Consider the following 13,977-nt stretch of genomic DNA (forward strand, 5'->3'; position numbering starts at 1 on the left):
AGCAATGGTGAAAAGGCAGTGAGAGCAACACAGAAAATAATAATGACTTTGAAGTAACAGTCAAAGAAAGAAAAAAAACCTGCAGCATTTTTATCTAAAGTTATATATTCTGGGAACCTCTGTAATGACTAATACTGAGACACAGGAAACTAGAATTCATGAGAAAAGAGCCTCTAAGTTTTTGCTGTGTTTTAGTGATGGGGAGGGAATCTTTTCCATAGAAGATTATTAAGTACTTTAAAATGTTTTAATTTAGGCCAAACCTAGCTTGGTCATACTGCTGGAATGATTTCTTAGCCAGCTTGAATTTGTAAATGTTTCAGAAATCACAGAATAGCATTTCTTGTGTGTATTATGTGTATTGAGATGTTTTCCTAATGTTCAATTCCAGGCTCAGAAATGAAAGTGATGGATATTTTGGTGAGATCCTCTGTGCTTAAACTGCTAAGTTCAGCAATTAAATTAATTTACCTTAAATGTCATAATTCTCTGGAGAAAATCTCATTGATCCATACTGCCTAGGCTTTAAATATTGAATTAACAAGACTGTGTTTTAGTGGTTTATGATGTGGTATTAATAACATTGTCCAACTATGGACACAAATCAGTCTGAACACCCTCCCTGACAAGTGTCAGCTCTTTGTCCATCTCAGGGGAACACGTGTCAAGAATTTCTGCTGTTACAGAGCCACCTAAAAATTATTTCAAATTACCCATAGTTACTACTTAGGTGTTGAAGAATGGACAAATACAATAAATTTGTTTTCACTGGTGACTTGTACCAGTTTGAACTCATAATTTCAGTAATGCTCCATTTTAACTAGTGGACAAAGGATTTTGCTGTGGTAATGTTTTCAGGAGTGTGTGTTTTTATTAAACAGAAATCTGAAGAGCTTTTTAAATGACTTGTTATAAATTTTTATGGGTAGACAGAAAATGCCTAGAGAAGCACTTTTAATATATTGATAATTTTCTATACCTTCCCATGGCTGCAGTATCTTTTATGACTTTTTAACAGGCTACTGAATAAATGTTTCCTTAGTTTTTGTTTAGAATTATATTTCAAGTAATGCTTAATGTAGGCTTTTTCTTAGTTTTTTCTTTCATCTATGTTAATAAAAGGTGTGTATTGTGTAAATGGGGGAGAGGAATGGAATATCAAAAAATTGAACAAGTGAAAGAAAAATATGCCAGTAGAGTTCACAAAGCGTTGATTTGCTGTTTTATCAGTGTTCCTTTGTAAGATTTTCCTTTTGCTTCCAGAAGAAGGAAAGAGTCTAAGATGAAGCTGATAAGACAAAGTCTATTAACGTTTGTGTCAAAGAGTTTTACTGTGAAGAAAATCATGAGAGATGACAAATCAAAATTCTTTGATTATTTATTAAAGATGCTAAGATTGAAATTGGCAAAACAAGGCAGCTGAAGACTAAATATCCAGATTAGGGGAGAATATATAAAATTACATTATGTATAATCCTTTCTTTCATGTTAGAGATTCTCTAGCTAGACTAGAGGTAGGATAACAAGTGAAATAATATACCTCTGTCATTTCAGAAGTGAAAAGAACAGCTGAGAGGTTTTTAAGTCTGAGTTTAGCAAGCTCAGAGCAGCATTGAAGACTGGAGTTAGTTTTGTCTTTTTAACAAGTTTTTTCCAAGGGTGGGCACTTGCTAGACTTGTTCCCACTTCTTCTTTCTGAGGTATTTATTCAGTAACTCCAATTAACTGTATTCAGCTTTTTCTACTAATTCTTCTGTATTTTTCTCCTGTACTCCTTCCTGTCTTTTCCTATGGAATTGTTCTGCTCATGTCTCCCACACAAAGGCAGGCATGTCATCCCCTTTTGTACTCAGCTGATGTGAATCAGTGTAATTTGTTTCCTGTATTTACCTCCAGACAACAAAGCAGCAGCATTAAACCCCATATATTGTTCAAGTTTAATACACTATTTTAAAACTGCCTTTTCCATTGCATCTTTCAATCTTCTTTCTCAGCTTATTGAAAGTCCAAAATTGCTGTATTACCATTTCTCTGTTTCATATTAGAGTTGTACTGAAAGTCTTGAATTCAAAATGTTTCACAGAGAACAAAATCAGTAGTAATTTCCATATTTTCTGCCTAATTTTATATCTTAATTGTGTGGAATTGCTCTAAAAGAGAAATAGAATATGTTTTTAATGCACTATCAGAAAGGTTCATAAAAATGAGCAGTTGTCTGTACTTCACTGTTATTTATTCTGTTTTTGCCAAGTTCTGCTCCATAAACTCATGAGTAATGATAAGTAAAACAGATAAGATAAGCAAAACAAAAATAGACCTTCTCTCCAATAAGATATGCTACATTATCCATTCAAACAACTTCTATAATGAGTAACCGAAGAACGGTTCATGGAACATCAAAGGATTTAATGAACCACCCAAATTAATAAAACACTGAAGCATCCTCAAACTCCCAAATACAAAGTAGCTTTCTTACAGAAATTGCATATATACAGGTGGATACCAAAAAATCAAGTGGATTTCATGGTTTTATTGTAAAACTCGGGAAATAATGAGGTGCCACTCAGTCCATCACGGGAAATTTAGTTGCAGCTTAGTTTTAGAAAGTTACAATTATCTGAAGGGTGACAGTTTCTATAAGTTTTGTTTAAATAGATTTGATGCCAGGTTTTGTGTCTGCACCATCTCAGCACGGGCTGTGAAAAGAGGCGCAGACCCCACTGAGGAGGGGCGCACACAGGCAGGAAAGAGAGACTTGGGAGCATCCAAAGAAAAGGCTCTGCACAAGCACAGTTGCGTTCCCAGGTTTTACAGAGTTCTTTCTGGAGAGAACTGTTTAGGTAGAGAACATCCAACACTGCTAAGCTCTGCACTTGCAACACAAATTTAAATTTCATTAAACCCCAAAGGAGGTGCTGTGCCTGTGCCGTGCCAGTCAGCGTTAGACCTCAACCAGAAAGGGACAAATTGGAACTTGGACTCTTTTTCATTAATTGTTTGACTAAAGAAGATGAATTCAGAAACACTGCTGCAGCTGGTGGATGTATTATTGAAAAGTTCTCAGTACTTGTGGCATCTCTCTTTTTTAAAGCCGTGTTGGCTAAATTCCTGGATTAGTTAAGAAGCAGTCTGGCTTCACAGAATTGTTTTGCTACATGACAAATGAAGTCTCGTTGCTGAAAGTATGATTTGGGCTGGAAAGGTGCTTTTCTGTTTCTTTAGGATTACAGTTGTTTGTATGTTTGAGCATTATGTGTGTGCTCATCTATAATTAATTTGCTGATGTTATTGAGTGATTCTGTACCTTGTTCATTGAAATTAATAGAGGTTTACTGTTCAAAGTGTTTCTAAGAGAGGCACAACTCTAATTACACAAGAGCTTTACATGAGGACTGAATCTGGCCTGATCAAAGTTTGTGTCCCCTTATACCTCATCACTAAGAGGGTGGCACTGCTGCCATAAGAAATAGAATTGCAGAGCAGCAGGCAGCTTCCCTTCTCAGGGATTTTACAGTCTGAGCAGAAAAAAAATAAATTAGCAGAAAATATGGCTTAGGAGAAACAGGTTTGTGTGCAAATACCAATTTTGGAAGAGGATTTAAAGGCTAAATAATTTCCTTTTAAATAATTTGGACGGGGCTTAGTTAAGAAGGCTAGGAGAGAATGTAGAAGAGAAATCCAAAAAAGGCTAATTAAAAAGGGCTGAAGTCACAAGAAAATGACTGAGAAGTTTTCTGAGGTCTTCCAGATCAAGCCAGCATTCAGTTTTCCAATTCTCAAACTTGGAATTATAATTTCAAACAGGAATTCATGCCATCATTGCTCACTTAGCCAACCTCCCTGTGACATGCAAGAGCTCCCAGCAGCTCCTGGGAGCTTTTCCAGGGTTTATGGTCCCCAAATTGTGGGTGTTTTTCTGTCACTGTGCAAACAGAAGGCATAGTAACTTTCTCCTTTATGAAAAGTGATATTCTGCCCCTCGCTGACAGAGATCCGTGGCTGTGCTTTATGCAAGGGTCTCTTTTGCCATTTTTTGGAGCTGGGCTGTTGAAGCTGTGTGTGTTTTGCTGCAGATGACAGCTGTAAATTGACCTGTGAGAACGGAGGGAAGTGCATTATCAACGAGAAGGGGGATGCCCGGTGCCACTGCTGGCCAAGCTACTCTGGTGAAAGGTGTGAAACCAATCACTGCTACAACTACTGCCAGAATGGGGGAACCTGTGGGGCTTCTCTCCTTGGTGAGTATTTCTGAACACCTCTATCTTGCTGTTATACCTGCATTAAATACTCTAATCTGTTCCTTTAATTTTTTTTTTATTTTTCTCTTTATTTGCTTTGTTTGTACTTAAACAATATGCAAAAAATAGCAGCAGATTCCACAGATATACTTTGTAATCAATAGGGCTTTTCATTCACTTATCTGGGTGTTTCAGCACAATTAAACTCTATACCAGAAAAGGGAGAATATAAGTAAATATTCAGTGTCAAGACTCATGTGTTGTGGTGTTGCAGTGCAATCATAAAACAATATGTCCAGTCAAACTACATCTACAACAAGTTCATACTTCATCCTCTGTAAATTTATATCAATTCACCCCCTAAATTTATATGTGCATACACAGAGCTATTTGGTTAAAACCTGACCTCAATCGTTTACCTTTGTCTTACTGGGGTTTACCAGATAGAAATTTTACTCACATAATTCTCAGGAAGACTTTGTTGATGAGAACTCAGATCCTTCATTTTCCTGAAGGAATTTGAAATTGCATCTCCTGGGTTCAGGGGGTTTATCCTGTTAAAAAGCAGGCATTTGACAATTGATCTTTGTCCCTAACAGATAAGCTTTTGTATCTTGTATAATGTTTGGGCTAGAGAGGAAAAGTGTAAAAACAAGTACTCTAAAATATAGCAATTCTGTGAGAAAGGAGAAGTAGAACTCTATTTTCTGCTTCAGTGAATATTTAAATATTTGATTCAAAATAGAAGAGCTGGAGAAGAGTTTGCTACCTCCTTCTGAGAAGCTTTCATCTGCTTAAGATGCTGTGAATCATTTTCTCCTGTGTGATGAAGTGGCCATCACCCTCTCAAAAAAGTCCAGGCACCTGACATTGAGAAGTTTGTGACTGCTCATCAGAGTTTACTCCTTGTAATGCAGAATTCTGTATCATTTTCCATGGCAGAGAAGGCTTAGACTGTAAAGATTTCAATGACATTCCTTACTAATTAACGTTAGCCTATGTAATTTGCTAATTTAGCCCCACTTGCTGCTTCCCTGGAGCCTCCTCCCATTGACTGAGGCATGGTGGCAAAATTCCCAGGGAATGCAAGTCTAGTAATTTATTTTTTCAGTTCTGAGTCATTGAGGGTTAATAATGTTGTTCATAATAATGACTAAATATCAGAAAATGAGAATTACTTCTACTGGAAGTTGATTAATTAGACTTTAAACTGCTCCTAACAGCTGATGGAACTACTGGCACAAGTGATAAGCAGAGATTTTTATCAATGTGTTGAGATCAATAAATGCTAAGTAAGGACGTGCAAGTGAGTGGAAGTGATGGTTTAAATGGTGTGCAGAGCTTCCTCATCATCTGAAGAGAGGATGTTTATTCCCACATTTTTACATGTCTGGCATCTAATTGATTCTTTTGTGGGGTTAAAAGGCTTAATAAAATTAATAACTTGGCTCCTGGAACTCAGCTCTGTTGTGAGTCCTGCAGAGACCCCAGGGATTTATTTAATCCTTTTTTTTTGGCAGTAGCCACAGGGCTCACTCACCTCCAGCAGTTTGTTTTCCCTCTCCCAGGCAGCTCACACTTGCTGTGCTCACACAGCTATGCTATTGCATGGATATTTTTAATTTTAATTTTCCTGCTAAATCCAGCCTCTGAAGTCCCTCAGCCTTGCTAAAACAATTAGTGCAGTAGGTTTTGCCACCAGTGGGTTTAGGCAAGATATGAGCAGGGTCTACAAGACACTTTGTTGAATTCTTGACATGGGCCTGGGGAGGGCAGGAATCAGCCTGATGCTTGGTCCCAAATGGAATGACATGTCTGCACTAAAGTGCACCAGGAGAGCTTCATCTGGGGGGAATCTGAACCTTTAACAGCAGCTGAAGTTTATTGTAGCACACATGAGCAAAGTGTGCCTTTAAAAGCTGGATCTGATGTCTGTACCTGTGCCCACCCACTGATAGGAGTATTCTTCTGCTATGCTGGTTCCCTTTAGTTTCATCAAATTTTTTAACAGCCATATTTCAAGTTAACCAGATGTCCTACCTGTCATTTCCAATTCATGAGGATAGCCTTGCCTTGAAGCCCACACCATAACTTTCATGAGCTGGAAATGTGGAAAAAAGACCTTGTATCTTTCTAAATCACAGTGACTCCATCCAATATTCCAGATAAAATGTTCAAGTTGATGTGCATCTCATCTCCCTTGCATGCCTAGCCTCTGGACCTGGTAAATATTCTATTAAGAGGAAATCTCTATTTCTTATCAGGCTGTATTTCTTACCTCTATCAGTCCATAAATCGTGTGTTACTGAAACAAACTAGCATGCCAGGGCAATGCCCCTTATCACAGTTTAATCCAGCCCATGATGTACTAAGGCTGTTATATGTTTTACAGAGAGAAGTTGCACTGGACTCCCCAAAAGCATTGAAAAATGTAATTAAACTGAGATAGCTTAATTCCTCCAGTATTTTTGCAGCAACCATTTCACCTTTCCAGTCGGTTGCACAGCCCTTGAATAGGGCAGGGCACTTTTAGCTGGGGGATCAAGCCCTTTGCAGTTGGACTGAGGGTGTGAAATCCAGTCTCAGCCTTCCAGGCAGAGCTGATCTGCTGTGCCAGGCTCATGTGACAGTTCTTAGTCTGTAGTTACTTTATTCTTGCACATTTCTACATGTAGGAATAAAATCTTTCTATATTACCAGGAATTGCTCAGTTTCTCATTAATGGTTTTAGAACTTCAGCATTATATTTTGTCTACATTTGTAGTTTGTGTTACCAGGTTGGTCTGTCTGACAGCAATAGAATCATAGAATCTTTAAGACTGGAAAAGAGCTCTGAGGTTGAGTCCAGCCCTTAACCCAGCTCTGCCAGGTGCCCCACTAAACCAGGCCTGCAAGGGACACACCCTTTAAATCCCAGTGTTCCAATAGGCATATTGCAAACTGATTTTAGAAAAGAACTCCCTCAATCTCTGTGAAGTATAAGATTACTATTTTAAAATTAAGTCATCTCAGTATCGTTTGACTTTGATCTGCTGTCTGTGCTCACAAACACCTCCTCACAAGCAGCAGTCATCCTTCTGATCCATTATACATCTGACTCATCAAACTGACCTGCTAAACTCATGCAATCAAGTTCTACATGTTTTTCCCAACCTTGCCTTTCCTTAAAGTGTATTTTTGTTCAAAATGATGACAATTTTTCCACTGGAAGTTGCAGAAACCATACGTGTACCAGTGCCAATCAAAACCCATCTGCAAAATACAAATGACCTGTGATCATTTCAGCTTGCTTGATCCTCTCTTCCTTGCAGGCTTGAATTGCCCTTGTCAATTCTGACGTATTATTTTAACAGCTTTGATAGAGTCAGTCTCACAAGTGTCAATTGAGGGGCTGTCAGCAATTTCAGCCTCATGAGATGATGCTTCCAAAGGGTCCCCACAGCTGGAAGCTTCCCCAGGAGTTAGGGAAATTCCTTACTGATCACTTCTGGCTCAAAATTGAGAAGATTTCCTGGGAAGGAATCTTGCTTCAAATTCTGATCCAAATAAAATGATGCAGCATACAAAGTAATCTTCTGGTGAATGTGTGTGTTCTAGTGAATGTGTAAATCCTCTTCTCTTTCCCCACCTAATATAGAATAGTAATGTGATAACTAATTAAGTAAATTGCAGAGTATTACTAATTTTTAAAACATGATTGTGCTAAATCTTTGCTGGATGTGTTAAGTTGTAGAAGCTCATTATCTGCACACAAATGTTAATTTGTTAAACAAATCCCACTGGCAATTCAGGGATTATTCACTGTTGGCTTACTTAATGCTAAGCCTTTTGGCAAATTCCTATGTGAATGTTATATAGCCAGAGATTGGAGCAGCTTTAATTAAAATTTATAAGTTTACGACAGTTGTATTGAACTACAATAATTGAACAAAGAAAATGTCATCAGTTAATTAAAAGTACACATCTGAGACATGTAATTAAAAGTTTGGGTGTAATAATGAACACTTTCCAATAAGCCAAATTAATGGGAATTTGGACAAAAAAAGTCACTGTTACCATAAAAACACATTTTGTTTCTCCATGTAATTGAAAGCAAAAATATTGCAGCAATAGTTTGCTGATTGTCTCAAACACATTAATTAAACTCATTCACAAAATCAGAGAAATCACTTTGTACTATACAAAAGGTGTGTCTAATCATACAGAATTCTGATGTTTTTTACCAAAATGAGTGAAAAAAAAATGGTCTTTCCTCTAAATGAGAATATATGAAATATTCTGAAAGAATCATTGTCTATGAAGCAGATGTTATTTTGTATTCTATTTTATGAGCAAAACAAGGTGATGTGGTGCCTACTGAAAACACTGTCAGTGAAGAACTCGTTTTGCTGATGCCACATGAGTCCCAGGAGCATCCCATGGTGCTGGCAGCAGGACAGGCACCGTGGGCAGCAGGAGGGTCGTGTTTCCCTGGAGCTGATCCCAGGAACCAGCAGAGCCACCAGCACCAACCTGGGAAAGAGCAGTCCCTGAGACTGCTCAGGGATATTTAGAAATTGTTCTTTTCTCCTTTTCACAGAGAGACTCTGTATCTGTTGGGATAGATCCCAATCAGCTCACCTACTAATTATCTTCAATAATGCAGCTTCTCTCCACTCCTATTGTTTCAGTAAAGCTAATTATGGTTCATAAATGAATTACTGTGGTTCCCACAGACTGCTGATAACAGCTCCGAAGGGCAAGCTATTGCTTGCAGACAGCTCAAGTAGAACCACCTCCTTTGCTTTAATACTGACAGCAAGTTAAATATTGAAATTAATTGTACATATTCACACATAACGACTTCAAAGCACACATTGCTGATAGTGAATTTACCAGCGACTGGAAGAAATAAATAATGTAGTTTTTCATGAAGACATTCATCTGGATGATGTCATTTTTCAAAACTTGCAAGAAGCTTACAAAAATAATGCTATTGACCATGGTTTTAATTATTTTTATTTTTTAAAAAACTTTATTTAGTTATTGAAAATGCAAAATATTTCTCTGTTGCTTAGGCAATATCATGAATAAAAATTTATCTTAGAATTCTAGCCCTTGAAAAATATATATAAATATAAGCTTAAAATATATGAATGAATTCCCAAAAGAAGTCACCCACATATTACCGAAAAAGTAAACCAAGATATTTATGAGCAATTTTTGAAGTTTATTTGAAAAAGTTATTATATAGACAATAGTTATTATATAGCAAATTAAACTGGCAAACCAGGAGTAACTGCAGCCTCTGCATCCAAATCTCATTGAATATTGAAAGATTTAATTCTGAGGTACCTTTTTATTTTTCTTTTTGAATTATTTAATTTTTGTAAAAAATGGCAAAACTACATTTCTATGTCAAAAATTTCATCTGTTGAATATAACTTATGTCTTAGAGTCCCCATAATATATTCTCCTTTATTCTACTAAATTCTGTTCTGCATTTATTCCATGAACCACTTTCCAAGTGAATATTTTTCTACATGCTAATGTGTTGTGAATATTTCTGTGGTGGTGACGGTCAAGAATTCAGAGTTTTAATTCTGTGTCTGTAGAGTTCTAATCCTGAGATTTCATGACCAGAGAAGGTGCTGGAGCTCTCTGTGCATGAGCTCATCTTGCAATTTCTGCCATCTGGGTTATGTGACGTCTTGGTTACATGACTTTTTCCTTTGCAAACATAAATCTGTGTTCCGATTCTATGATACAAAATCTTATGGCATTGTTTGGCATTGTTTAATGCTGCAGTTTTGTTAAACTGTTCCTGGAACCAATTTTTTTTTTGTATCAGGAATAATTTATAAGAATAAGGCAAATGAAAATGTCATTATTAGTATTATTTCTGGTGTCAACAGTCTGTGTATAAATAGGCAATGGACTGTTAGAATTACTGAAAGTCACGTTAAATTGAGTGACTAAAATGGGTTTTAGGCTATACTATATTAAATTTTCATTCAGCTGTCAGCAGTCTGGCATATTTATAAGTCTACTTTAGTAAAGAATAGAATAATCTTTTCGACAAACTAGAAAAATATCATTGTCTCATCCTTTTAACAGATAGAGGAGTATTTATAATGAAAACTGATTTCAGACCTCCAGATCTATGTTCTATCACTATTTTATGGAGTTTTTTTTTTACTGAAGCACAGCTTCAGATGAAGGATTATGTGAAACCTCCTGTCTTGGGGGCAGAAATTTAAATACAACTGTATACATGGGGAAAAACAAGTGGAATCTGTGCTAACATCTGAGTTCAACATCTTTGATTTAGTGTTTAGATCACAGGGGACAGATATGAATAACCAGGCTGATGCATATTAAAGGAGTTGGAGCTATTTTTAGGTCAGTAGTTTTGTTCCTGCTGTACTCATTAGAGAAAGAGACTAACTGATCTCATGGCCCTTAGGATGATTTGCAAAACACTTTAAATTAGCATAGCTTAAAATAGAGAATACAGAAAAGAATTACATGAAGTGTGTCGTGTTAGAAGGGTAAGAAGTGAAAGAAAATGACTGAATAAATCATTCTGCATGAGTCAGAGGAGACAAAATGAGGGTGCTTCACTTGCATTGAAAAATTCTCCAAAGAATTTAATATTAAATGATTGCACAGGATTAAAAGAAAGACAGACCAGAAGAAAAATCAGATTGTGGCGTTTGTGGAATACACAGTTTAATCTTAATTACTCAGTAACACAGACAGCTCAGTGGAGAAGAAAAAACAGCAAGGTAAGCAGGGTTGCACATCTCAGAGCTTCAGATGCAGCTGTGGTGAACATCAGGAGGCAAGTGGGAAAGTAAGTGTGGATACATTAGGTGGTCAATGGTAAAATCTGAGAGTTATTTTTCCTGTTCATGCCTGTATTTCCAGTCCAGTGATTCTGTATCACATATGCAGCACATGATGTAGTTGATAAACACCAAGTCATGAAGTGTTTTGTGTTGGAGGGAACCTTAATGCTCATCTTATTCCAACCCATCCTGTCTGCCCTTTTATTTCAGAAGGGTCCTCAGGTCTTGCTTAATCTTCATCTCTTTCCTTCCTGGGAAGCCAGGAAAAAACAAAGTGTTCAACTTTGTTGTCCATAAATTTAGGAAAATCCTTAAAGCTGAATGAAAGCAAAGAGGAGTGTGGGGGGGAAAATAATGTATTGCAAGTGATAATCAAGGATGAGAACAGTTTATTAGAAAGTGAGAAAGGAGATGGCTGGGTGGACACATTGGGTCATTTACCTGAAGATTATAAATGAGATAAAAAAATAAAGTCAGAAGATGGAAAATTTTTAATGAGATCTAGAAATTTATTTTAAAGATAAGCCTTAAGAAAATAAGACAGGAAAGTGGAAGGGTTTAATAAAACAGTGGCATTGTAACAAAGCTATAAATCCTTTAGACATGAGATTTAGATAAGGGAAAAAAAGGGAAAACTACAATAGGGAATGATCATAGAAGGAAAATGCAGTGGGTTTTAAAGACTGGTTTAAAATCCTTTGAAAAGAAGTTGTAGACTAGGAGTTCATTGTGTGCAAATGTTCATCCCCAAGTGTTAACTGCTTTTCAGACATTGAATATTGATGTTTCAGGCATCTTTGGTTTGATGCCAGACAGCAAATTTTGTGTAACAGTCTTCATTATCTTAGAGGGGTGGCACAACAAAACAAGCACAGATACTTGTGGTATATTAAAAATTGTTCTGTAAAGTGTAGCTATTAGTGCATTAGTAAATATTTGTTTTTTCGTGTGATTGTATATCAAGGTTTGTAGATTTCAGAATAATGTAGTGCATCCTGAAGAGACATCAGTGGTGATCACACTGTTATCCTCTGCAACAGGAGGAACCCAGCATGGCAGGATGACTTGAAGAGTTCAGTTGTATCTTAAATTCCTGCTTAGGACCACCTTCAAAGTGATTGTACGTTTTAAATAAAGACTTTTTTCTCATAAAAGAGTCAATGACTGCACATGCACAAGTTTAAAAATGCACAGATGCAGTTCTTGAGTGCCCATATCTCCCAGAGACTTTTTTGTTTTTCAAAAGTTCTGCATTCAAGACATGTTTGTTCTCTCAGCATCCAGGGAAACACAGTTGGGCTGGAACATCGAAACTTCCTACTCTACTCTTCCTACTCCTTAATCTTCCTACTCTTTTCTGCGCAGAGAAAGTGCTGATTCTTGTTTCAATTTGTATTTATTTTGATGATAAAATAGCTTTCTCTGTTCTGGACAGGCCGGCCGACCTGCAGCTGCGCTCTGGGCTTCACGGGGCCGCGCTGCAACCAGACCGTGTGCGAGCGCTTCTGCCAGAACGGGGGCACCTGCAGTGTCACTGCTGGCAACCAGCCCTTCTGTGCCTGCCTGCCCGAGTACACAGGAGACAGGTGCCAGTACTGTAAGTCATCTCCACTGATTATTCCAGCTGGGCTCGTAGGAAAAGCTCCACGCAATGGAAGTTTAAAGCCCGCGTGGGTGATTTTTTTTTTTTTTTTTTAACGGCGTTGTGGAATTTAGATTATTTGTGCTGCTGAGGAAATGTCATCTGGTGTATTCAGGTGATCTTTGAGTATATTTCTCCCCTTCTACGTGGCTGAAGAAAGAGTATTTTTAAGAATGATTTATTGTTATTTTCATGAATAAACCATAGAGTGGAGCAGAACAAGACAGATGACTTTGTCAGTAGCTGTGAGATAATTGTGTTAAAATCTTCTACGACAACTTGTCATGTGTTTTGTTATGCTGGTAATGAATTGACATAGTTGGTTAAAGAACCTTCTGGTGTCCCTAATCTTTGCAGAGAAACAGGTCTTTTAAACTGCTCCTTTGCCTTTGTTTTCAATTTCTAACCCCAGCATGCAGCACTTTGAGGATATCTTTGAGTTTCACAATTCCTCCAGCTTGCTCAAAGATCACCTGAGTATGGTTTCTGCCCCACCCTGGTGTTGGAATTGTAAAGGATTTCTGAATGTTACTCTTGTTTAATTCTCAGGACGTAGCTTCTGTCATTGTATCTGATTTTCTGCCTGTTTTTTGATTCCACTGAGCCATAAGTCTCTTCTCATTGAGATAGTTTTCTGAAGGTTTTCGTGCCCTTAGAAAGGCTCTTCTCATTTTCTACAATGTCCTCTAATTTTTCACTTCTTTAACAGAGAAGTAAGAAAAGTAGATTATCAACTAATAGGTATTTTGCTCTTACTTCATTTATATTTCTTTTCTGGCGATGCTATTGGTTTTTTCACCCTTATCTCTTTTTAGTAACTCAAGACATTTGAACATAATCTCGTATTTCTTCTTTTGGTCACTCATTTACAAATGACAGTTTGCCTTCCCCATGTCTTTTCAAAAATGATAACTAACAAGTAACCTTCCTTAAATTCTTTTACTGAGATCTGATTGATGTTTTTTAATTATCTCCTGCTTTTCTTTGATTGTAACATTCTAAAGGCAAGGACTGTCATAGCCTTGTTAGACTGTCGCAGTGCTTGTCATAGAGTATTAAATGTGAAAGCCATCATTTCTTATATACCTTCAGTGAATTTGCTGAAGAAGGCTTGATTGAAGAAAAAAAAGGGATGGGAAATTAGATGTTATAAAGGTCTGGTTTAGAATTATCTACAATATAAAAGGATATTTAGTTTTAGAGAAAGGTCTGTCAGACAAGGAAAGGGATAGTGTGTATCTCAAATAGGATTTGTACTGAAGTAAAC

The 13,977-nt window shown here is 37.1% G+C and overlaps 1 protein-coding gene across 2 annotated transcripts in view; it reads left to right on the top strand.

The window, feature by feature from the left end:
• LRP1B (LDL receptor related protein 1B) overlaps positions 1–13,977 on the top strand; it is a 626,862-nt gene that overhangs the window by 585,454 nt on the left and 27,431 nt on the right. For both annotated transcript variants that reach the window (XM_077784902.1, XM_077784903.1), the window contains exons 83-84: positions 4,074–4,238; positions 12,504–12,665. In XM_077784902.1, the coding sequence (XP_077641028.1) occupies positions 4,074–4,238; positions 12,504–12,665 (327 nt within the window). The remainder of the gene's footprint in view (positions 1–4,073; positions 4,239–12,503; positions 12,666–13,977) is intronic.

Source organism: Lonchura striata, chromosome 8 (genome assembly GCF_046129695.1).
Source record: "Lonchura striata isolate bLonStr1 chromosome 8, bLonStr1.mat, whole genome shotgun sequence".
In the NCBI taxonomy this organism is placed as follows: Eukaryota; Metazoa; Chordata; class Aves; order Passeriformes; family Estrildidae; genus Lonchura; species Lonchura striata.